Consider the following 26,403-nt stretch of genomic DNA (forward strand, 5'->3'; position numbering starts at 1 on the left):
ACAGCATTTTTATGGTTTTAGGTCTACATTTAATCCTTAATCCATTTTGAGTTTATTTTGTGTATGGTGTAAGTCAGTGGTCCAGTTTTAGTCTTCTGCTTGGAGCTGTCCAGTTTTTCCAGCACCATTTGTTGAAGAGACTCTCTTTTTCCCATTGCATATTATTTACTCCTTTGTCAAAGATTAATTATGGGTTTATTTCTGGGCTTTCTATTCTATTCCGTTGATCTGTGGGTCTTTTTCTGTGGCAGTACCATACTGTATTGATTACAACAGCTTTATAGTATATATTGAATTCTGGACTTGTGATATCTCTAGCTTTGTTTTTCTTTTTAAGATTGTTTTGGCTATTTGGGGTCTTTTGTGGTTCCACACAGTTTTTTAGCATAGTTTGTTCTAGTACTGTGAAAAATGTTGTTGCTATTTTGACAGAGATTGCATTAAATCTGTAGATTGCTTTCAGTTGTATGGGCATTTTAACATTTGTTCTTCTAATCCATAAGCATGGGATATCTTTTTATTTGTTTCTTCTTCAATATCTTTCATCTGTGTGTTACAGTTTTCAGAGTACAGGTCTTTCACCTCCTTGGCTAAGTTTATCCTAGATATTTTATTATTATTGGTGTAATTGTAGATGAGATTGTTTTCTTAATTTCTCTTTCTCTTGCTTCATTATTAATACATAAAAATGCCACAAATTTCTTTACATTTATTTTTATCCTGGCAACTTATTGAAATCATTTATCAATTCTAGAGTTTTTTAGTAGAGTTTTTAGGGCTTTCTGTACATACAATCATGTTGGGTGCAAATAGTGTGAGTTTTACTTCTTCCCTACCAGTTTGGATGTCTTTTATTTCTTTTTATTATATGATTGCTGTGGCCAGGACTTCTTGTTTTTAATAGTGTCTTATTCTTGACCTTAGGGGAAATGCTCTCAGTTTTCCAACATTGAGTTTGAGATTAGCTGTGGTTTTTTTCAAAGATTGCTTTTATTATGTTGAGGTGTGTTCACTCTAGTCTACTTTGTTGAGAGTTTTTATCCTGAATGGATTTTGTACTTTGTCAAATGCTTTTTTTTTTTTTTTAAGATTTTATTTATTTATTTGACAGAGGGAGATCACAAGTAGACAGAGAGGCAGGCAGAGAGAGAGAGAGAGGGAAGCAGGCCCTCTGCCGAGCAGAGAGCCCGATGCGGGACTCAATCCCAGGACCCCAAGATCATGACCTGAGCCGAAGGCAGCGGCTCAACCCACTGAGCCACCCAGGCGCCTCAAATGATTTTTATGCTTTTTTCTTCTTTACATGTTTGGTAGAATTCACCAGTGAGCCTGTTCACTGATAGTTTTGTGATTATTGATTCAATTTCATTGTGAGTAACTGGCCTGTTCACATTTTCTGTTTATACCTGATTCAGTTTGGGGAGGTTATATATTTCTAGAACTTTATCCATTTCTTCTAGGTTGCCATTTTTGGGACATATATTTTTTCATAATACTTTCTTACAATCTTTTGTATTTCTGTTGTATCAATTGTTATTTCTCCTCTTTCATTCATGATTTTGAGTCCTGTTTTTTTATTAGTCTAGTTAAAGCCTTATTGATTTTGTTGATCTTTTCAAAGAAGCAGCTCCTCATTTCATTGATGTTTTATTGTTTTTTAGTTTCTATTTTGTTTATTTTGGCTCTGATCTTTATTAATTCCTTCCTTCTCCTAGTTTTGGACGTTTTTGCTCTTCTTTTTTTCATTCCTTTATGTGTAAGATTAGGTTATTTATTTGAGATGTTCCTTGCTTCTTGAGGTAGGCCTGTAATGCTATAAACTTCCTTCTTAGAACACCCTTTGTTGTATCCCAAATATTTGGGACTATTGTGTTTCCTTCCTTCCTTCCTTTATTCCTTCCTTCCTTTCTTCGTTTATTTGAGAGAGAGAGAGTGAGCGAGCATGAGTGGAAAAAAGCAAAAGAGGGAGAGAATATTCAAGCATACCTGCTGAGTTTGAGCCTAATGCAGGGCTCAACCTCATGGTCCATGAGATCAGGACCTGAGCTGAAACCAAGACTTGGACACTTAACCAACTGAGCTACCCAGGTGCTCCAGAACTGTTGTGTTTTCATTTTCATTTGTCTTCATATATTTTTTAATTTCCTCTTTGATTGGTTGGTTGACCCATTCATTGTTTAGTAGCATTTTATTTAACCTCCTTGTGTTTGTGTTCCTTCCATATTTTTTCTTGTGGTTGATTTCTAGTTCATTGTGTTATAGACAGAAAAGAGGTATGGTATGACTTTTATCTTTTTGAATTTGTTGAGACTTGTTTTGTGGCCTAACCTGTGATTTCTTCTGGAGAATGTTCCATGTACACTTGAGAAGAATGTGTACTCTGCTGTTTAGAATGCAGTATTCTGAATATATCTGTTAGATCCACCTGGTCTGTTGTTTCACTCAAAGCCACTGTTTCCTTGCTGCTTTTCTGTTTGGGTGATCTATCCATTGATTTAAGTGGGGTGTTAAAGTCCCCTACTATTGTTGTATTATTATTGATCATTTCCTTTATGTTTGTTATTAGCTGCTTTATGTATTTGGGTACTTGCATGGTGGGTGCTAAAACATTTACAATTGTTATATCTTCTTGTTGAATTGCACCATTTATGGTTTTGTAGTATCCTTCTTTGTTCCTTGTTACCATCTTTATTTTAAAGTCTATTTTATCCAATATAAATATTGGTAACCCAGCTTTCTCTTTACTTACATTTTCATGATAAATATTTTTCTATCCCTTTAAACCTATAAGTGTTTTAGGTCTGAAGTGAGTCTTTTGTAGGTAACATATAGATAGATTTAGCTTTTTTATCCATTCTGTCACCTTATGTCTTTTGATTGGAGTATTTAGTCCATTTACATTCAAAGCAATTTTTAAAATGTGTGTATTTATTGCTTTTTTGTTACTTGTTTTATGGTTGTTTTGGTAGTTCCTCTCTGCTCCTTTCTTCTCTTGCTGTCTTCTCCCATGATTAGTTTTCTTTAGCAAAATTCTTGGATCTCTTACTTTTTATTTTCTGCATATATAGTACTATTTTTTGACTTGTGATTACCATTTTATATATAACATCTTCTGTATATAGCTGTCTATATTAAGCTGATGGTTGTTTAATTTTGATCTCATCCTTTACTGTTCTCCTCTCCATGTTTCAGATATTCGGTTCAAATTTTGCATCCTTTTGTGTTTCTCTTGCCTGATTTTTAATATATACTTTTTTTGTGCTTCATATTTTTCTTACTCTTATTTATAGCTTTTGTTTTTCACTTGCAGAGTTCCTTTAACATTTCTTGTAGGGATTATTTAGTGGTCATGAATTCCTTTAATTATGTTTGTCTGGAAAACTCTTTATCTCTTCTCCTATTCCGATTGATAACCTTGCTGCATAGCATATTCTTGGCTGCAAATTCGTCCCTTCCAGCACTTTGAATATACCATGGCCCCCTCTCTTCTGGCCTGCAGTTCCTGCTGAAAGGTCAGCTGATTGCCTTATGAGGTTTCCTTTGAATGTAACTATTTTCCCTTACTGCTTTTAAAATCCATTATCACTACTTTTTTCCATTTTAATTACAATGTGTCTTGGTGTGGTCCTCTTTGGGTTGATTTTGTTGGGTGCTCTCTGTGCCTTCTGGATACGGATTTCTGTTTCCTTCCCCGGATTAGGGGAATTTTTCAGCTATTATATCTTGAAATACATTTTCCCCCTTTTCTCTCTCTTTTCTTCCTGGGATTTGTATGATGTGAATGTTACTATGCTTGATAATGTCACTGAGGTCCCTAAGACTATTTTTATTTATTATTATTTTCTCTTTTTCACCTTGATTGCTCCCATTACTCAGTACTCTAGGTCACTGATCAATTCTGCTTCCTCTGTTTTACTACATGTTCCATTTATTGTATAGTTAATTTTAGTTATTGAGTCTTCATCTATATTCATTAATTTTTATGTTTTCTCTTATTTAAGAGTCTCACTGAGTTCCTCCACTCTTCTCTCAAGTCCAAGAAGTATCTTTATGACCATTACTTTAAATTCTCTAGCAGGTATATAACTTGCCTCCATTTTAAGTCTCTTGCTGTGATTTTTGTCCTGTTCTTTTATTTGAGATATATACTTCTGTCTCACTTTGTTTAGCTCTCTGTGTCTGTTTCCATGTGTTAGGAATATCAGCTATGTCTCCTGTTCCTGAAAGTAGTGACCTGCAGTGCAATGTCACCCATTCCCCAGAACCTGGTGCTTCAGAAGTGTCTCCTATGTTGTGTGCATCCTACTGTTTTGGCTGAGCTGCATTTGCCTTTAGTCCAATCATTTGCAATAGCTCCCTTTCCCTGTTGTGGGCAGCATTTGGACCCTGTGTCATCGGTGGGCCAGTCTGGGGCTGCCTTTGCCTTCAGTTGCATCAGTCTAGTTAGTAATTGCCAGAGATGCTGTAGCGCTGAACTGCAGGGTGCTTTCCCTTGTTTTCCTCTGAGAAGCTTTTGTTGGTAGGGGGCCCACAGTTAGACCAGAAGTCTGCCCCCTTGCTAGAGCTGCAGTTGAACTGGTGGTTATCTTATCCTCTCCCTAGGGCAGGAATCACTTTGGAGAGCTTCTGACCCTTATTGGGTGCTTGCACACTGTCAGGATCCTTCAGCAAATGATGTAATGGAGGGGGCAGGTCTGCAGGAGATTGCAGGGACAGAGTGCACAATGTTAGCAAGGTTTGGACAGATCTGCTGTGGGAGAAGAACTGAGCTGCTTTAGGAACTCCTGGTACAGGGTTAGAGGGGGGGTGACTCCACAGGAGAGTGTGGAAGTGGGGTGCACAGTGCCAGCAAGGTGTACAGTTTTGCTATGGGAAGGGCCCTGCAGCTGACAGGCAAAACTGTTGCTGGGTTAGAGGGCTTAAATCCACAGACATGTGCAGTGGTGGGGCTCACTGTTCATAAGCAAGGTGGAAAGGGTGGACACTATGCTTATTCTTGCAGGCTTCTGTGTATCTAGACTAGGAGTCAGGGGAGGGCAATGGCACCCTCCAGAAATTTTGTTCTCAAAATCTCTCAGAGATCCCTCCCCATCCAGCACACACACTGAGGATAATAAACAAATCTCCCTCTTCTTTAGCCCAGACTTTTTCATACTGCAGCCTCTGTGCAGTATCTCTGAGGGGATATTGGTTGTACTGTCTCTTTAAGTGTAGGGACTCAGATTCTTACTGCCCTCCTCGCTTGCCCAGGGGCCAGCCTGCTGATTTTTAAAGTTACAGATTTTAAGCGCCACTGATTGTAAGACTTGGAAAATCTACCCCTCTGGTTTTTCAAAGCCAAACGTTATAGAGATTCCTCTTTCTTGTGCAGGTTCCCCATGTGTGGTATGCCTAGTGTGAAGTTCTGCTTCTCTCCCCCTCCACACCCAGGGCCTCCCTCCCTCCTGCAGACAGTACTGTTATGGGTCTGTTTAGTTCCCAAGGCATCTCTGTCCTTCCTACCCTCTTTGATGTGACCTCTACATTGAGTTGTGCAGAGTCTGTTCTGTCAGTCTTTGGGTTCTTTTCTGGGTTGTTTCCCCTGATGTAGGTGTTATCTGGCTGTATCCCCTGGAGGAGGTGAGCTTAGGATCTTCCTACTCTGTCATCTTCCCTGGAACTCTTGATTGCTTTCAAATGTGCCATAACAGTCCCCAGTCTTCCCAGCACAAAAAAAAAAAAACATTAGAAAAGATATTGCCAGATTCTGTGCTGTTTTAGCTACCTTTTATTCTTGGAAGGTTGTGGAGAAGTTGGCTAATTTGGCCCGAGAGTCCATGACCTTGAAGTTATCCTGATGTTCAAGCCTTGTATAATGTGGTACTCAATTTTCATGAGTGAATTAATCACATTTGTTTTAGTGAGGGATAGTTTTGTTTTCTGGGAGATGTATAGACTCACAGGGGCCAGAAGTAACTTAGGTCCTCAGAGAAGTCTTCAATATCCATGTTAGTTCTAGCGGAAAAAACACGATATATGGACAATTACTTTGGGAAAGTAAATTATTACTGCTATATTGGTAAGCTATGTATTTTCATCTGTAATTTATTGAATTGTATTCTTATAATCATATAGCTATACTTTAAAAACAAACATTAAGGATAATATTTGCAAAAAAACTGGAAAAAATGTCAAGACACTATTTCATATACCATGGTCTGCAATAATAATTTTAGTTCAATTTTGTCCATCTTATGCCAACAAAGACTGATTTATAAAGCATGTTCCCCAGCCCAGAACCAGATAATACTGGAGATAATTATTGTGCCTGGTTAGAGTTTAAGAGCAATTTCCTGAGGCACCACTTGTAAAAGTGAAAGAACATACATTGGAATGAGTGCTATTCATCTACACAGTAAAAGAAAAATACAGAATTGTTACACAGAGCCCATTTCCAATATTAGTTTACATAATAACTGCATTTTGCCTGGTGATTCCCCAGAACTTTTAATAGTGTAATTGTAGTGTATGGATTTACAAACTTCTTAAACTTTGTAGGCAACACAGAAAAATCTAATCATAGTCTAGTTTCAAACACTTTAGAAATAGGATTAGTGCTTTATCTTCTAAAAGTAAGAGTTATTAAAATCTAAAGTAGAATTTAGATTTCTTCCAGAAACCAAACTGTATTTTTATTTTAAGTTAGTAAGAATCACTAATTGTATTAGCATCTAATTAGATTTGGAACATTTTAAAAGAACACTGAAAACTGCAAGAATATTTTATGTTTCCATTGAAAGAAATCCATTAAATTTTAAAGAAAAATTAATTTTGATGACTTAAGTAAAAAACGAATTTTTACACATTTGTTAAGGAAGAGCTGGATGTAAAAGAAAACTTTTAGCTTAAGATGAGCTATTGATAGGTATACTTAATCTTGTCTTAGAAAACTATCATTAGTGTTCACATTTTTTAAACCTTCCCTAAATTCATCCCTGCCTTTAAAATGAGATTTGCTTCTTCCAATGTTGGTAAAACCAAACGAGGGACTGAGCAAACCTTTGGTAAATTAAAACAAAGACCAACTAATTTAGGCCACTGTTTGGGTTTTAAAAATCCATTTCTTATCCATTTAGTTTTTACCTATTCACTTCATATAAATTATCAGTTACAGTTATTGGACAATGCACAGCTAGAGAAAAATGGAAATTTTTAAAAGGATAAATCTAGTTAAAAAAAAATAAACAAAACCCTTAGTTCATACAGAGAAGATTCTGTCAGCCTGTGGTAGGTTTTAAAAACTAAAGCTTTTCTCATTTTCTAGCTTAAAGAAATAAAAAGACAGGGCTTTTTTTTTTTAATCTAAATCTTTATTAGAAGAAAAAAACCAGACTTAAAATGATGAGTAACAACAAATTTTATTTAATATTAAACATTTTAGTTATCAAAGATATTTAGACAATATGTTCCTAATATTTCTGCACAGCAGAAACACAGTGATTATAGAGCTCAGACTGTCATGTGCTCATGTGAGTTTGTTTTTGGCATAAAAGAATATCTAAAGTCACATTTAAACAAATGTGATCATAGATAAGCTGATAGTAACTTACAGTTGATTCTCAAGGCTTTTTCACAAATTATCATATCTGACTGACATTCCCTTGGGGTGAATACTTTAACACTGAGTAACCAACTGAATTCATTTTCTTTAAAGTTAGTAGTACTAGTAAAATTACTTAAAATTGAATTAGAAATCATGTTCCTTTTTACATTAGCACAATAAAAGTTAACATTATTAATAAAGTGATTATTTCATATCAAAAGTTAAAAAATGAAATAACATACATAGACCACTTCTTGATGATAATAAACAATCATTTAAAACAGAGCAATTCAGTACATGACACCTGTGAGCACCCTTTCCAGGGGTAAAGTTTCCCTTTGTAATTTCTCAAGGTGTCCTTTTCCAAACTGTGTAAAACATTGAGAAATGTAATCTTATACCTATTTTCAAAGATTTACTATAGAAAAGATTAGATTTTTAAACTTTTCACTTTTAGTAAAAAAAAAACTAACAAGCAACCTTTCACTTTTTTTTTTTTCTTGCGTGTAGTACACATTCATGAATGTCCACTAGGCGCAAGGGAAATTGTTTATGCTGCAAAACGTACTCTATATAGTGAAGATATCAAACATACTGAAATGACAAGTGGTTTCTAACCAGTGAGCTAAGAGGAAAACAAATTCAAGAAGACTTGTTTCAATCACTAAACATTGCAGGTTGTTTTTTTGTTTTTTTTTTAAGCAGCGTTTGTAAACTTGCCCACAAAAGCTGGGTAATATTAAACAGCCAGTAAGGCACTTTGTCAGAGAGGACTAAGTAGTAAAGGCTGGATGATTGGCAATTTGTTTAATAGGAAACATTCTATACCTAAAGAGAGCAAAATCTGGAGCAGGCAGTCCTTTTACCAATTTACTGTCAAACAGGAGTGGGGAAAACTTTAGAATTTTCTATTTCACTTTGTTGACCAATTTTCCCTGCAGAAGTCTTTTAGTTGTAATTTAAAAAATATATTAGGAGCTATCAGTTTAAATAACGTTTCATTTTTCAATGTAATATATAAAGAATATGAACATATTCAATAGTGTTTTCAAAACATCCAAGCCACTGTATTTAAAAATGAATTACACAACAAAAGATCTTAGTATAAAAATGTACCATGTTGTTAACAATTCCCTTGCGACTTCTGATGGCTTCACATATTACAGTATAAGCTTTGGTATTAAACATGCAAATAAAAGCCAACAAGGTGGTGAATACAGTGTCCCAAATACAAAGCACTTATGAAACAAGTGTTTCAAGCAGATGAAGATTAGGTTACACACCGCGCTGCAGGATGACCACAGTTTGCACTTCTAATGCTTCTTAGTTTGCATATTTGGCTCGTTCAAAATCTTCAGCAGAGACTGACTCATGTAATAGGGCCTTTCAGGAGAACCATCGTTTCTTTCTATATCTTCCACTAGGAGGAAGAATGGCACAGAGTAAATATCAAAGCAAAACTGTAAGAGAAGTAAGGTCGCCATCTGCTGCACACTTGCTTTACAGCAGTTCAAAACATTCTCTTATTAAAAATAGCATAGTTTGGTATCATCATTATAAACATACCTATGAGAAAACAAGCAGCCCTTGTTATCATGTTAGTAAAATACCATCTAATTCTGTGTATGAAGTCATAGTCTGCCAATAATGCATGCCTCTCAGGGGCATGATTGAGGAAATAACTTCTACCTTCTTTTGGATGGCAAACTAACCAAAAATAACAAAAACAAAAAGCCTCATCTGGAATTTCTAAATTCACCTTCAAATTCCTGAAAAGTAATATGTACTCAATTTACTTTCTAAATTATTGTGTTTGTTCAAAATTGCTTTTGTTTTGCCATCAACAGTTTGGGTAGCACAGTTTTAAAGATTTGTAAAGTTTTAATGTATTTCAAAGCCTTAAACTGCAAGTTTTGAAAAATATTGTTTTGCAGTTAATTACTTTAATTGCTTTATAAGATAATAGCTTCTAATTTCTTCCCTCAAAAATAATGCTCATTTTTATTCTCTTCTACACAAAGAAGTAACTAATGAGGAAAACTCTTTCTAACTAGAACTAGGTCCATAATATAGTTAAAACTTCTTCCTTTAAGTAGTAAAGAAATTATTTAAAAATATTGAGCTAAATGACATTTCTTTTCTTATGATTTTGTACCCATGGGTTATATCCTTAAATTATAACCAGCTATAGAATGTGCCTCCATATAATTCAGTGGCCACTCTTACTCTAGTGAACTTTTTGGTCTGATCAGCAGATATAATATTAAACATGTAATAACACATGGGCCCCACCTAGTCCAAGAATCTAAAAGACAGAAGTAGTTATGATTATTCAAAGTCTACAAATTAATCTTTGTCTTAATTTTCTAACTCCTGAAACAGTCAAGAATATAATACAGGCAACTAGTTTCTTGCGTGTTGATTTGTATTTTATTCAAGTGATTTTCCAACTTTTATGTGTATCAGAATCAACTAGAGAACTTTATAATAATTCACAAGCTACCCCGTGCCCAAACACAACATATCAGAATCTGTTAGGGAAGGGGCACAGATGTCTATTAGAAGTTCTCAGAATGATTCTGATGCCTACCAAAAAGAATTAGAATTGTGTTGTTTCATCATTATGTATCATTCAACTACTCCTGAAGAGGATATATTCTCTATCATTTTTCAACACTTAAGAGAGAGGTAACTGGGACACCTGGGTAGCTCAGATGGTTAAGCCTCCTACTCTTGATTATGGCCCAGGTCATAATCTCAGGGTCAAGAGGTCCAGGACTGGGCTCTCCACTGGATGTGGATCCTGTTTAAGATTCTCTCCCTCTCCTCTTTCTGCTGCTCGTGTGTACACACATGTACTTGCACTCTCTCTCTCTCTCTCGCTCTCAAAAAAAAAAAAAAAAAAGAAAGAGAGAGAGAAAGAAAGAAAAGAAAAAGAAAAGAAAGAAAGAGAAAAAGAAAAAAGAGAAGTTGGGGCGCCTGGATGGCTCAGTGGGTTAAAGCCGCTGCCTTCGGCTCAGGTCATGATCCCAGAGTCCTGGGATTGAGCCCCACATCAGGCTCTCTGCTCAGCAGGGAGCCTGCTTCCTCCTCTCTCTCTGCCTACTTGTGAACTCTGCCTGTCAAATAAATAAATAAAATCTTAAAAAAAAATTTTTTTAAATTTAAGGAAAAGAAAAAAGAGAAGTAACTATTTACTAGATCTTGGTTGAGACTTCTGTGTTGTTGGATAACAATAACCGTCCAGAAAGACAGATTATTACCCTTCTCTGAATTTATGCTTCAAGGAGAATGAGAGTGAAGGCCCTTTGCCACTAGGTGAAGCCAAGTGACACTTCTGACTCTAATAATCTCAAGAAAATAAGCCAAGAACAAGATGGTGGCCATTATAAAGACCTATTTAGAAAATCTTCCATATTCATTGACTTCTTGCTATTAAGCTATCAGAATCAGTCTAAATCTATGTTCCCATACTTCAGGATCATTAAGTAAGTTGGTTTTTAATTTGTGACATTAATTTGTCACATAAATTAAATTAATTTGTGACACGATGATACATTTCTGACTCTTCTTAAATACATGGATCATAGTTAGATCACATTTCGACCACAATCTTAGATAAACATATTTCTTTCTATCAATACATAAATAATCCCTATACACAAGCTTAGTGTAAATGCCCAAGGATACTACTTGATTTAGTGTTCCTTTGGGGTAACTGTTAGCCAAATCATACACGTGTGCACACAGGAGTAGACGGGCAAAGTACTTGAGTGTCTGATTCATGTTCTGCTCCACTCTGCAAAAGACTAAGGTATGGCTGCCAGCAACCAGCTTGTTGCTGTGACCAGCAAGGATGGAGTATAAAAATAACTTTCCTACTAAAACTCTCAAGGGAGAGATTTCCTAATGCACAGTACACCCCTATAAAGGTACGAGAAAAGGAAACAGTGGAGTGCTAGTAGTATATTCCCTTAGGATAAAATCTGTAGTGTCTTAATCATCTTTTCTCTTTCCTCACATAAGTTGAGCTACAACTAAACCTTTTGTAGAATGAAGTAAAAAAAAAAATCTCTTTCATCTAGAAAAACAGATATGCTTGTGAAAGACAGAATCACTCTTCTGAAACAAATCCATTCCAATTTTCTGTATGGTGGGAATAGGAAAATAGGAACTGGTCTCCATCTGGGTTAGAGACAAAAGGTATAAGTTATGTATCTATTTCAGTTTTGTTCAGAATATATTCATGGTGGCTAGATGTTCATATTATTGGAAATGATATCCCAAAACCCAGATTCAACCTTACTATGAATATAATTTCACTAAAACAAAGTGGGCTATGAGGTTCCCCAGTAATTTTTACCTAGCAGAGTTCTCTATGGAACTTGTATAACATTAACATCTCTGTTTCAAATGGTCTTGAATCACACACTGAAATATAGTTCCTAGGAAAACATTTATACAAGTTTAATCACAGTCGAGAAAGCTGTCCACTAGCTGGAGCAGCTATAACCATAGCACCATATTTACAAATTTAGTACCATATGCTGGTTAGCTATATCATCTCTTTATGGCTAATTGACTATACATTTATAGTGCTTTCAAAAAATTGCCTGAATACCCTTTACAAATATACATTTATAAAAAGAAAGGCGAGCAAAGTGCTTCAGTGGGAAACAGCACTCTGAGTTATAAAAGTCTCATTTAAAACACTTTTGGCTATAGGCTTTAAAAATGTTTGACATTTACACCTTGCTTTTCAGCTGGGACCACAGTCAATAAAGTATCCTAGTTCACAGAGGCTACTGTCATCAAAGGTTTGTCACCTCAGGTGGTACCACGTTCTGGCTTTTCAGGAATAAGCTCAGAAATTTCACATTACTCAAAAGCATCATTTTCAAGTTACAAATGATCTAATTTACAAAAGTTCTATTTAAAAAATGAATGTCACTGTTTGGAGCTTTTCTACTCTTTCTGCTTCTGGGGAACTAGTTGCATCTTGTTCAGAGTTCCGTGCAGGGTAGGGGCTATGTAGTAGGGTTTTTCTCTGGATCCATCATTTCTTTCCAGATCTTCACCTGTATATGCAGCAGCCAAAGCAGGCAAAAGCAGCAAGCGGCAGCAGAATTAAATGTATTTTTATGAATTGGAGAATCAAACAAGGAAAAATCAGAGAAATTAGTGTTAGAAAGTCAAATATAAGACAATTAGTACTGTTAAATTGCTGGACCAAGTAAGAAACTTCAATCTCTTCCAGGAAGAACTGAAACTTCCTAAATCCCACCAATGCCCAAAGAGGTTTATTTTATAGTTTAAAGGTTTATATTTATATAGTTTAAAGGTTAATAAGATCCTTCATGTGCTTTCAACAGAATCATCTCTAAATCTGTGACTGTTCATTTCAGAAAGGTAAAATGCCACGTCTTCTGAGAGGAAGCTGAATAAAAAGTCTGTGATAAACGTAGAATAGTAATTGAATTTCAGTCCAAAGTCACTTTTAATGAAAGTCCATACCTGTAACATTATAGATGAAGAAACGGAGACCCACGTATTGAAATGATTCTCCTGACGTCAAAAGCTCTGGAGCAGTCAGAATGAGGTGAGGACCCAGCCTCTCAAACAACTAGTTCGGTTCTGGTTCTACTTAACTATAAGTCATCCTGTCTTAAATCTCCTCAGAATTGCATTAGAAAATTATTGGCAGTGTTTCCTGACTTCACATAACACATGAATTTACCTTCCTGCTTTGCCTAGGCTAATAATAAAATGACGGAGTGTTCACTGAGCACATACCTATCGGGTGATTCAGGGAAAGCCCCAAAATGATGCTGAAGTGTAAGAAGTTGGCACAGAATTAAGCTTCCTAAAGATAGAATTCGCAGTAGATAATATCTATCAATAAGTATACAAGTACAACTTAACTCTATGTTTTCACTAAGTGTATTAAAGATTTTGTTATTCATAGCCATTATTTTGACAAAGGATAAGAGATATTATGTAAAAACATACAAGATAATCATAGATTTATGGAATAATTCTACATTGTTTTTCATCCTTTTGGGGGAATGGTTGGATTACTGATTTAGATTTTTTACATTGGACCTCACAGTGACCTTTCTCAGACAAAATGGAAAGCTGAGGAGTGAATATGATGAACACATTTTTGTTCTTTCTTCCTTAACCATATTTCTATATCATATATAGTATATCTATATTGTTATTACCCTTGAAGCATTATAAGGAAGCTTGGTATGAATCACATTAATAATCATCAATAACATTACTTTTTTCTCAAACTGGGATCAAAATTCTCATTGCCTGGTAATATTAAAAAGATGCCATGTTTCTATAAACACAGTGTTTGCAAATGGTTTGCATTTTTAAAAATACCAGCTATCTGGCAGCCGAGAGAATAAGTATAAAAAGAGATTATAAAAGGTTATATAAAAAATTATAAAGATTATATGGGTACAGTTATACACAATCAGAATTTGGCTTCTAGCACCATTTAAGAAGAATGTTTTCCAAAGTAAGATGTTGCGATCGTAAAGGTTAGGGAGGAGGAGAAATAGAATTTGGTATCCCTTGTTCTTTATTCTCAAAGACAAGAGTCTCCAGAAGGAAACTGTTCATGTTCAACACACAAGATTGAGTAAAGCTGAAATTACACCTGATTTTCAGAAGCTGGCAATTATTAACATAAAAAGTTGGGAAACAGTTCTTACCACTCAAATTTAATATCCTTGTCAAATTTAAAATCCGTAAGATTTTTCCAAAGCTTCCAAAGATTGGGAGCTAGTGGCTTCTGTGCATTCCCTGAGATACATTTTCAGAGACATTTTCAGTTAGAAGAAGGGGGAAGATCCTAAAGGGATCTCCCACTGTTGCTATCATTAGTATCTGAGATGAAAAAAGAGATCTTTGAAATTTAAGACCTCTGTCTCAGGCACTACAATTCTGTGCTCCTTCCTCCATCTCCAACCTGAGCTGACGTTTGTTCATGTGGCATTTTGTAGATGGCGTCTCCTAATAAACCACTGACAGTAGCATTAGAATGTGGCATTTTGTAGATGGCTTCTCCTAATAAACCACCGACAGTGGCATTAGAAGATGATTAAACATGTCTGTTTCGTCCATAGCCAGAGAGAACTAACTAGTATGTCTAGTTTTCTTGATTTCTGAATTGTCCAGCTACTGAAAATAATTTTTAAATATTAAGAAAAAAAAAAAGGCAAACCACTTTCTAGGAAGTTTGTTTTTTTCCCCCTTGAATATGTCTCCTTATTAGTAGTATCTCCTCCCCTGACCCCTGTGTAAAGTTGGTGTCGTGAGTGATGCCAAAAAATAAACTGTTAATTTTACACAAGTGGATCATTCAGTAATGACCTGTCATAGAATGTTTTCTCTGCTTCTCTTAAGAACAAGGTGCCAGAGAAATAATCTCTACAGGGCATAGCTGGAGGGCTTAACAATTTGTTCTTTCACCTGCTGAACCTCCTTTCTCTAGGGCCAGGTCAAGTTCCTAGGGCACCAGGTTCTCCAAGGCTTTTAAGATGAGATACTAATAGAAAACCTATCCATTATGAGCTACAAATGCCACATAGAGGCACAGAAATAAGTCAGTGATGAAAGCTCGCAAGAAGTATTTTAACTCTAAGCATCAGAATGATCGAGCTGTTTCCCAGACATTCCCCTCAGTGAATATAGTGTGAATTGGCTCTATGTGTCTCTGAAACCATTGCCAGCTTGGCTTTATCAGAATTATAAAAGCTCTCCTCAAAGTGTTCCTCTACTCTGGTCTCAAAGCCCAGTTATGTCCTCAGTTCTGTTAATGATACGATTCTGTTGTGATTTATCATTAAAATTTGAAAATACTAAGAAACGAAAAAAACAGTTTCATGCTAACACCATGCAGTGGAGCCTGAGGTTCATTTCAGTAGCGGACTCTCCTGTGCTTTGCCAACTTCATTCTCTCAGCTGTTAAGGTTTAAAGAGCATCTACTAAACAGAGTCTCTTTCCAAATAAACAATATTTGGTAGTTGCAGCCCAAACCATAGCAAATCCACAAGCCAGCTAAGTACATGGGTCTTAACCTTCTTATCTTTCAGTTACTCTCCAAAGGGAGAAAACACATATACTGAAAACTTACAGAAGCAGATGAAAATTGTATCAATACACATTGCATAGACGCTGAAGAATCCATGGGCAACTAGGTAAGATCCAATAATGACAGTCTGCAAATGAGTAAAGAACAAAATGAAGATGTCATTAACTTGTCCAGAAGCACAATAATTCAGCTTTAAATGAAAGTCAGGATGAGAAACTTTGAAGTACCCTATGTAGAAAAGATTTCAACATAGAGACCCCAAAAAATCCAATAACAATTTTGGGTACTTTGCACTGGGATTTAAAAATATTATATTACCTGTTAATTTTCTTACCACTATCCCCAATGCCTACAAAAATATCCCAGATTTAGGATCCTGTACACTGAGGCAGGAAAGCATGTGAGTTAAGAGCACACACTGCCTAGGGGTTGAATCACTTGCCAGGCACTCACTCAACAAGTTACTTAACCTCACTGTGCCTCCTGCTTCCTATAAAAAATTACTGGTGAGGGGCGCCTGGGTGGCTCAGTGGGTTAAGCCTCTGCCTTCGGCTCGGGTCATGATCCCAGGGTTCTGGAATCAAGCCCCACATCGGGCTCTCTGCTCAGCAGGGAGCCTGCTTCTCTCTCTTCCTCTCTCTCTGCCTGCCTCTCTGCCTACTTGTGATCTCTCTCTGTCAAGTAAATGGATAAAATCTTTGAAAAAAAAAATTACTGGGGGGCGAGGGGAGAATGTGAATAATAACAGTATTCATGGCATATGGATTGAGCGAATGAGTTAATTGCTATGGATGCTGCCAGGCTCCCATCAGGTCCTCTCCAACTGCTGTATCTCTCCTCCAGTTGTTAGGAATGTAGCCTGCAGAAGACTGAGAGGCTTCCCTCACTAGGAATTGCCCTTATTGCCAGGAACTGCCTCTCCCAAGGTTACACCCCCATCCAGGGGGCAATCCCTGGCCAACCACCACATACAGAGGCCTACCTCTTCCTTCAGAAGAATTCCCATCAATATGTCTGAGGCCCCCACTCTAACTGCAGCTTTTTCCTTTGCCCATGCCTGCCCTCCTCACTTCCTTGTTACCAGGGTATCTCAGGAAAACACTTCCTAATTCTGCATGCAATCCTGTCTCAGAGGTTGTTTCTAAGCAATCCAATCTGAAACAGAATAAGGCTTGGCACAAAATAGGACCAATAATGTTAACTATTATTATTTTTCTTGTTCCCCCCCCCTTTTCTTTTTTTGCCATCTCTGATAAATCAGAGTCAATATTACACAGTGGTTATGAATGAATTGTGTCCTCTCAACATGCATATGTTGAACCTAATCCCTAATATGAGGATATCTAGAGGTGAGGTTTGGGGAGGTAAGTAGGTCATGAGGGTGGAGCCCTCATGAATGGGATTAGTGCCATTAAAAGACGAGATAGGAGAGATGATGAGATCTCTCTCCACCATGTTAGGATATAGTGAGACGGCGGGGGGAGGGGGGTGTCTCTTTGCAAACCAGGAAGAGAGCTCTCACCAGGAACTGACTCTGTGGGCACCTTAATCTTGGACTTCTCAGCCTTCAGAACCGTGAGGAATAAATTCTTGCTTAAGCCTTCCAATCTATGATATTTTTATTATAGACGCTTGAACTGACTAAGACACCAGATCTTACCAGCAAAGGTACCCAGTAGTAATTTAAAGATGTCGGTCCTTCTATCATTGTTGGCAATCTGTGTGTGAAGAGTAAAAAGGCCAGCACACCTACATTGGGCAGGCAGAACATGCATATTATGTATTTGCAAAGAAACATAGTTTTTTATAGCAAAGAAGTTTTTCCAAGTACTTTTTAGACTTACTACTATATTTATTATTATCACTTACCTATACATCCAGCAACCAGAATTTTCCCCAGGATTAGAACAAAGTCTGTAACTTTATCCATAACTGCAACTCTGAGAATCAGAAAAAAAAAAAGAAAGTATAATTTTGTGTTTAAATTACATTTGTCACTTGAAATTTATGAGAGTAAATAATTCATGAACTCGTTTTGATATGTGTTCGCTGGAAATTTTATTTGGCCTTTGTTAAATGCAAGAAATGAAGGTAGACCTCCCAAATGAAGTTCTGATTTATTTTTGATGAAGTAAACAGAAGATGGCATTGTAGGGCTATCTGGCATAATTAGATATGTCAGCCTCTGTTTCAAAGCCCAAGTAAGACACCCTGAATTTTGAGAAGGTTTCATTTTTTCCCTGCTTTTGCTCACTCTGTCAATTTGAGGAGAAGGAAATGGTCAGAGACATGATGTTTGTGTGGAGACTTTCTTGAGCAGAAGGGATAATAAAAATCAATAAAATGCCAGTGAGTGTGAAGATGTAGATGGATGATAGAAGCAACATTCTAAGATACAAAAGAAATAGTGTGAGAGAGATTTAAATCTATCCAATTGAAAGATAATATTCATGTCTAATAAGATCACCATCAATTTAAATCACATGTGAAGTATTTGATGCTCAAGGTTCACCAAATTTTCTTTTGCAAATTCAACCTGATTACTTACTTTAAAACATTTCTCATCAGCAGATTGAAAGCATCTCTTGCTGACCTGCAGAAGTTTTTGCCATATATTGCAATCTGAGGAAAACAGTTGTTATTATTCTGGAGTCAGTAACATGCCCTAACAAGACCAACAGACAATCCAATGACAGGAAAATGAATTAATTCTCTTATCACCCAGCCTGCTACTGTCATTCCTCTTTCTAGCCTTTGGGTACATATGAGACCAGAGAACTGTACATCCTCAACTCTGCACAGCTGTCAGGGGCGTTTACAATAAGGTGTGCTTCAGATACTATATGCCTATTAACTCCATGGGAATCCACACAGAAGTAGATCTTTTTCTCAAATCCCAGGATATGGTTTCTGTCTTTGAAGTGTCTGGGATAGGTAGGGTCTGTTGTGAATAGGAAAAATGTTGCAGCATTTACTTTAAAGATTATTCTCAGGAAAACAACACCTTTCGATACATTGATTTATTGATTAAAAGGCTCAATACAGTATTCTTACTGGAGGTAAATCAATGGCTATTTAAATCTTCAGGACTATTTGAATCACCCCTGCAGATTCTGTGTCATGGTGATAATCAGCAAGTATCATAAGGTTGTAGTTACTAAATTCTAGAAGAATTGTTTTTGGAACCCCTGTTTTTAAAAATCTCCATATTCCCCACAGGAAAGAAGTAACACTTTAGTTAGGCCTTATCGATTCCCACACACTTCAACATAAGATTTACAAGAAGAAATAGACCATTCCCTAGAAATACGTAAGTCCCAGAATTAGAAAGACTTTTTTTTTCTCAGAGTGGAATACAGACTAACCTCTCCTTCCACTAAACAATGTCAAAGACACACAAAATCTTTTCAATCTAGCATATTTAAAAATTTCTAAGGTAAATAATATTTTCCCTCTTTAAAAATGTATTAACAGTAATAATGAAGTACAGTTTAGATGTTATCTCAACTAGGAAAGCATAGCTCTGAATCATACATGGGAATCACAAATCCTTGTATCAACATGGTGATAAATTCAACTGCATGAGGTAAAAAGTGTTAGAGATGGAAATGTGCAAATGGGGTTTGGGTTTGCAAAGAAGAAATCAGTAAATAAAAAATAATCTACTTACCATAACATAGGCATTTCTGTTAAAAAACTTTACCATTCTTTCCAAACACCAGAAACAGCATTTTAGGCAGCACTGTAGAAATTTACAAACGTTGTTCTGGGCCTCTATGAAAATGAAATATTCAAATCTATTAATGATTTGTAACTAGACTTTATGATCAAAAAATAAAAATTTTAAAAATAGGCTTTTTAGGGGCGCCTGGGTGGCTCAGTGGGTTGAGCCTCTGCTTTCAGCTCAGGTCATGATCCCAGGGTCCTGGGATCGAGCCCCGCATCAGGCTCTCTGCTCAGCAGGGAGCCTTCTTCCTCCTCTCTCTCTGCCTGCCTCTCTGCCTACTTGTGATCTCTGTCTGTCAAGTAAATAAATAAAATCTTTTAAAAAAATAGGCTTTTAAAAAATTTTTGATAAAATATACAGTTACCGTTTTAACTCTTTTAAGTGTACTATTCAATTATGTACAATATTGTACAAGTCAGTTCAATTCAATCCATTAAGTGCATTCACAGTGTTGCACAATCATCATCACTATCCATTTCTAGAACTTACCATCTCAAATAGAAACTCTGTACCTCTTAAACAATAACTTCTCATTCTCCTCTTCCCTAAGCCCCTGATAACTTCTATTGCAGTTTGTATGAATTTGCTTCTTCTGGACACCTCATATAAGTGGAATGATATAATATTTATCCTTTTGTGTCTTATTTCACTTAACAAGGTTTTCAAGATTCATCATTTCATTCTGTTTTAAAGCTGAACAACATTCCATTGCATGTATATATCACATTTTGCTTATCCTTTATCTGTTCATGGAAATTTGGGTTGTTTCTACCTTTTAGCTACAGAGAATAATGCTAACATGAATACTTGTATGCAAGTATTTGAGTCCCTGTTTTCAATTCTTTTGAGTATATATCTATGGATGGTAGTGAAATTGCTGGATTATATGGCAATCCTACTTTTAACTTTCTGAAGAATCATCGTAATGTTCTCCATAATGGCTATACCATTTTACATTTCTAGCAACAATACACAAAAGTTCCCAGCTTATCCTCATCCTACAAATACTTGTTATTTTACATTTTTTAAAAATAGTAGCCATTCCAATGGATGTTAAGTGGTAACCTTATTATGATTTTGATTTGCATTTCCTTAATGAATTATACGGAGCATCTTTCCATGTGCTTATTCGCCATTTGTATATCTTCTTTGGAGCAATGTATATGCCATTCCTTTGTAGAAGGGACCAAGGTGGTGACATAGGAGGCCCTGAACTTCCCTCCTTCCACAGATGCACATAAAGTACAGCTACTCACAGAACAATTTCCGTGGCAAAAGAAAAACTGGAAACTAGCTGATTGACTCCTACCACATCAGGCAACTAAAAAAAATAACCACAGTGAAATGGGTAGGGAAGATGAGACAAACATATTGTAAACCCATTTCTGGCACAGAACCATACTATAAGGAAGATACCCTCAACTCTCAGCCTCTTCCTGAGAAGAAAAGCATTTGGACAGGACATAAAGGATTCCAACTTTTAAGGTTCTCAACCAAGGGACAGGTGCCCCAAATTCCTAGCTCTGAAAGCCAGTGGAGTTTATAAGCACAAGTCCCACAGCACCACAGAAAACAAAGCTAGTTCTTTACATGCTAGCACTCACTGTGGCTGTCCTCCAAGAGGCTTAGTACAGAGGAAGCAGGGGGGGAAAAAAGGGTCAATTTTTCAGTCTTTTCCTGGAAGGGAGTGGACTACATACTTTATAGCCCACCGCCTGAGGGTCTGGTTTATAATTTGCACATATCTAGTTGTTAGTTACAGTCCTTAATGGAGTTGTCCAGGGGAGCTAGTGGGCAATTCTACTACTTTCTCCCTCTAGCTAACTCCAATTATATAATTAGGCCACTATTAGAAGGAGACTTTATACAACCTACTGCCCTAGTTTTTACAGTTGCTGCCTGAGGATGGTCCACACCTTCCCTGGCTCTGATTGCCAATGGGGGTTGCACTGAAAAGTCCTATAGGACTATAACAAACAAATAAGCAGTTTTTAAGTGGTGCAGGAGCACCCTCCTCCAATCCCAGCATGGATACACACCCTGGCTCAGTGCAGAAGGAATAGGCAAATACCTACTTCTCAGTTTCTCTGTGGAAGAGCCTCACCTGCATACTTTCCCACCTACTGCCTGAGGGTCTGGCTTCTAATTTAGCCTGCATATAGGTTCTGACTGTGATCTGTCTCTTTGGAACACTGAGGTCTTGGCACATATTCAGCTGTTGGGGAACATTAAGAATCTGGTGGCTAGGAGAATCACAAATGCCTGAGAGACCTAGAAGCTTGGCTGATTGATGAAATTCATCTCCTGTATAAGACCAGTCTGTTAAGACTGGGAGAAGTGACTGTTTTATCTAATACAATGAATCCACCATAGAGACTCAAGAAAAAAATGAAGAAAGAAGAGAATATATTCCAAATAAAAAAACAGGATAAATCTCTAGAAACCTATATTTCAGAAGTAAGTGGTCTACCTGATAGGGTTTGAAATAATAGCCATAAAGATGCTCATCAAGGTCAGGAGAACAATGCATGAACATTGAGAATTTTAACAAAGGGACAGAAAATATAAAAAAGCACTAAACAGAATTTATAGAACCAAAGAATACAATAACAGACTTAAAAAATTCAATAGAGTGTTTTTTTTTTTAGATTTTATTTATTTATTTAACAGAGAGAGATCACAAGTAGATGGAGAGGCAGGCAGAGAGAGAGAGAGAGAGAGAGAGGGAAGCAGGCTCTCTGCTGAGCAGAGAGCCCAATGTGGGACTCAATCCCAGGACCCTGAGACCATGACCTGAGCCGAAGGCAGCGGCTTTAACCCACTGAGCCACCCAGGCGCCCACAATAGAGGGTTTTAATAGCAGACCAGATCAAGCAGAGGAAAGGATCAACAAATTCAAAGACAAGGAAGTGGAATTCATCCAATTAGAGAAGCAAAAGGGAAAAATAATGGAAACAGATGAAATAGAAATTAAGAAGACCATAGAAAACATCAGTGGAAATAATCATTGGTTTTCTGAAAAGATAAACAAAATTAACAACAAGCAGACCAAATTGGAGGTCCCAGAAGGAGAAGAGACAGAGAGAGAGAAAGGTGCAGAAAGCTTAACTGAAGAAATAATGGCTGTAAATTTCCTTAATCTGTAGAAACAAACAGACATTCAGATCCAGAAAGTCTAAAGAATCTCAAAAAGATGAATCTAAAGAGATCCATATTGAAACACAAATAAATTTTCAGAAGCTGAAAGGCAATTAAAGGCAGCAGGAGAAAAGTGACTTCTACTTTTTGGGGGATAAAAAAAAGTCACAGAAAAGTGAGTTTTTCAGCAGAAATTTTGTAGGCCAGAAGAGAGTGGAATGATATATTCAAAGTGATGAAGGAAAAAAACTGCCAAGCAAGAAACTCTATGGGGCCAAACTGTCCTTTAGAATCGAAGGGTAAAGTTTTCCAGACAAATAAAAGCTGAAGAGTTCATCCTCCCTAGTCAGCCTTACAAGAAATGTTAAAGGGTTTTTTTTTAAGCTGAAACAAAGGAGCTAATTAGTAACATGAAAATATGTGGAAGTATAAAATTCACTACTAAAAGGTAGATGTATAATTAAATTCAGAATACTCTAACTAATGGTAGCAGATAAATCACAATTCTAGTATAAGGATTAAAATACAAAGTGTTAAAGATAACTGTAACTACAGCAAGTTGTTAATGGATACACAACATAAAAAGAGGTAAATCGTAATCATCAAAAATGTAGCATTAATGTGGGGAAAGTGTAAAAATGCAGAGCTTTTGTACACATTTGAAATTAAGTTATCAGCTTAAAATAGATACAAGATATTTTATTTAAGATAAAACAGCCAGAAAACAATCAACAAAATAGCAATACTAAGTCCATAATTATCTATAAGTGAATGAAATTCTCCAACCAGAAGACACAAAGTGTCTGAGTGTATTAAAAAAAAAAAAACCCTCAGTTATAAGCTACCTATAAGTCTCACTTCACCTGTAAAAACACATAAAGGATGAAAGTGAAGGATTGGAAAAAATTTTTCATGCAAATGGAAACCAAAAGGAGTTTGGTTAAGCCAAAAATAGTTAAGCCAAAAACTAACATAAAGGTCATTATACTGTGATAAAGGAGTCTATTCATCAAAAGAATATAAAAATCATAAATATTCATGTACCCAACATTGGAACACCAAAATATACAAAGAAAAATATAAACAGATATTAAGGGGAACATATATAGCAATATATTAATACTAGAGGATTTCAATACCCCACTTTCAACAACAGATCATCCAGATAGAAGAGCAAAAAGGAAGTACTGGACTTAAACTGTACATTGACCAGACAGATTAGACATTTACAATACAGTCCTTCCAAACACAGCAGAATATACATTATTCTCAAGTGCATATGGAACACTGTCCAGGATAGATCATTGCTAGACCACAAAACAGGTCTTAATAAATATAAGACTGAAATAATATCAAGAACCTCCTCCAACCACAGTGGTTTGAAATAGAAATCAATTACGGGAAGAAAACTGGAAAATTCACCAGTGTGTGGAGATTTAACTACATACTACTGAACAACCAATGAGCCAAAGAGGAAATCAAAGAGTATCTTGAGACAAAACTGGAAACACAGCACGCCAACATATGGGATGCAGCAAAGTAATTCAAAGAAGAAGGTTCATAGCAATGAACAACTATATTAAGAAAAACAAAAGATATCAATCTGACTTTACACCTTAAGGAAGTAGAAAAAGAAGAACAAATGAGCACAAATTAGTAGAAGGAAAGAGAAGGGAAATTTCAGAGTGGAAACAGATGAAATAGAAATTAAGAAGACCATAGAAAACATCAGTGGAAATAATCATTTGTTTTCTGAAAAGATAAACAAAATTAACAAACTTTAGTTAGACCAAGGAACAAAGAGGAACATTTCATTTCAGAAATGAAAGAATAGGTATTACAATCAATACCACAGAAGTACAAAGGATCATAAGAGACTACTATGAACAGTTGTGCAAAAATTAGATAAACTAGAAGAAATGCATAAATTCCTACAGATACACAACCTAGTAAGAATGGATTATGATGAAATAGAAAATCTGTAAAGACCAATTACTAGTAAGGATTTTGAATCAATAATCAAAAACTTTCTAACAAACAAAGGCCACAACTAGATGGCTTTACAGGTAAATTCTATCAGACATTTAAAGAAGAATTAATATTAATCCTTCTCAAACTCTTCTAAAAAACTGAATAAGAGAAACATTTCCAAATTCATTTTACAAGGCCAGCATCACTCTGATAATCAAAGCAAGAAAGACACTACACTAAGAGAAAATTATAGACCAATATCCCTAATGATCATAAATGCAAAAATTCTTAACAAAATATTAGCGAACTGAATTCAGCAGTACAGTAAAAGGATCATACACCAAGAACAAGTGGATTTACCAAGAGATGTAAGGATGGCTCAATATATGCAAATCAATAAATGTGATGTACCATATTAACAAAATGAAGGATCCAAATCATGGTCGTCTTGGTAGATGCAGAAAATTCACTTGACAAAATTTAGCCTTCTTTCATGATAAAAACTCAATAAATTTATTATAGAATGCCTTAAAATAATGAAAACCACATACAGCAAGGCCACAACTAACATGATACTCAATGGTAAAAAGTTGAAAGCTTTTTTTCTGAAATGAGGAATAAGACAAGGATGTCCACTATTGCCATTTTTATTCAATATAATACTAGAAGTCCTAGTCAGAGCAATTAGGCAAGAAAAAGAAATAAAAGAAATTAAAACCTAAAAGAAGAAGTAAAATTGTCTTTGCAGATCAAATGATATTATTTATAGAAAACCCTAGAGTCCACCAAAAACAAAACAAAACAAAACAAAAAATACCACCAGAACACCCCATCCTATTAAAACTAATAAATGAATTCAGTGAAGTTGCAGGAAAGGTAGTCAATATATAAACTCAGCTGCATTTCTATATAATAACAACTAATTATTGAAAAGAGAAATTAAGAAGATAATCCCATTTACAACTGTATCAAAAACAAGAAAATACCTAGGGAAAAATTAACTAAGGTAGGGAATTACTTGTGCATTGAAAACTGTAAGCCATTGATGAAATAAAGACAAATAAGTGAAAAAATATCCTATGATCATTGCTTGGAAAAAATAATATTGTTAAGTGTCCAAAATACCCCAAACAATTAACAAAATCAATGCAATACCTATCAAAATTCCAATGGCATTTTCCACAGAAATAGAAAAAACAGTCCTAAAATTTGTTTGGAATCACAAAAGACTCTGAATAGTCAAAGCAATCTGAAAGAAGAATAAAACTGAAGGCATTACATTTCCTGATTTCAGACTATATTATGAAGCATGATAATCAAAATATTATAGTGTTGGGAAAGAAAGAGACACACAAATGAATGGAACAGAATAGAGAACCCAGAAATACACACACACACACACACACACACACACACACACACACACACATGCATACATATATGGTCAATTAATTTGCAAAAAAGAAGTAAATAATATACAATGGAGAAAGGCTAGTCTCTTCAATTCAGTGTTCTGGGAAAACTGAATGTCCACATACAAAAGAATAAAATTGGACTCTTACATCACACAAAACAATTCAAAATGGATTAAAGATTTGAATGGAGATCTGAAACCATAAAACTCCTAGAAGAAAACAAGACATTGGTCTTAGCAATGCCTGTTGGATTTGATGCTAAAAGCAAGGGCAACAAAAGCAAAAATAAACTAGTGAGACTACATCAAAGTAAAAAGCTTCTGTACAGCAAAGAAAACCATCAACAAAATAAAAAGGCAACCCATGGAATGAGAGAAATTATTTGCAAACCATATATGTAATGGTGAGTTACTATCCAAAATATACAAGGAACTCATAGAACTCAATAGGAAAAACACCAAT

At 35.9% G+C, this 26,403-nt stretch overlaps 1 protein-coding gene across 5 annotated transcripts in view; it reads right to left on the reverse strand.

Moving 5' to 3' along the window:
• Window positions 1-5,756: 5,756 nt before the first annotated feature.
• SLC44A5 (solute carrier family 44 member 5) overlaps window positions 5,757-26,403 on the reverse strand; it is a 395,909-nt gene continuing 375,262 nt past the window's right edge. For 3 of the 5 annotated variants that reach the window (XM_082686574.1, XM_082686573.1, XM_082686572.1), the window contains 6 exons: window positions 19,361-19,464; window positions 18,239-18,312; window positions 17,560-17,630; window positions 17,351-17,439; window positions 15,733-15,817; window positions 12,485-12,660 (listed from right to left, as the gene is read on the reverse strand). In XM_082686574.1, coding sequence (XP_082542700.1) covers window positions 12,548-12,660; window positions 15,733-15,817; window positions 17,351-17,439; window positions 17,560-17,630; window positions 18,239-18,312; window positions 19,361-19,464 — 536 coding nt within the window. In that variant the 3' untranslated portion in view covers window positions 12,485-12,547. Of the gene's footprint in view, window positions 5,995-8,865; window positions 9,003-12,484; window positions 12,661-15,732; window positions 15,818-17,350; window positions 17,440-17,559; window positions 17,631-18,238; window positions 18,313-19,360; window positions 19,465-26,403 lie in introns of those variants that run through there. The other 2 variants (XM_082686570.1, XM_082686571.1) reach the window with 2 other exon arrangements.

This window comes from Mustela nivalis (assembly GCF_964662115.1).
Source record: "Mustela nivalis genome assembly, chromosome: 10".
Lineage (NCBI taxonomy): Eukaryota > Metazoa > Chordata > Mammalia > Carnivora > Mustelidae > Mustela > Mustela nivalis.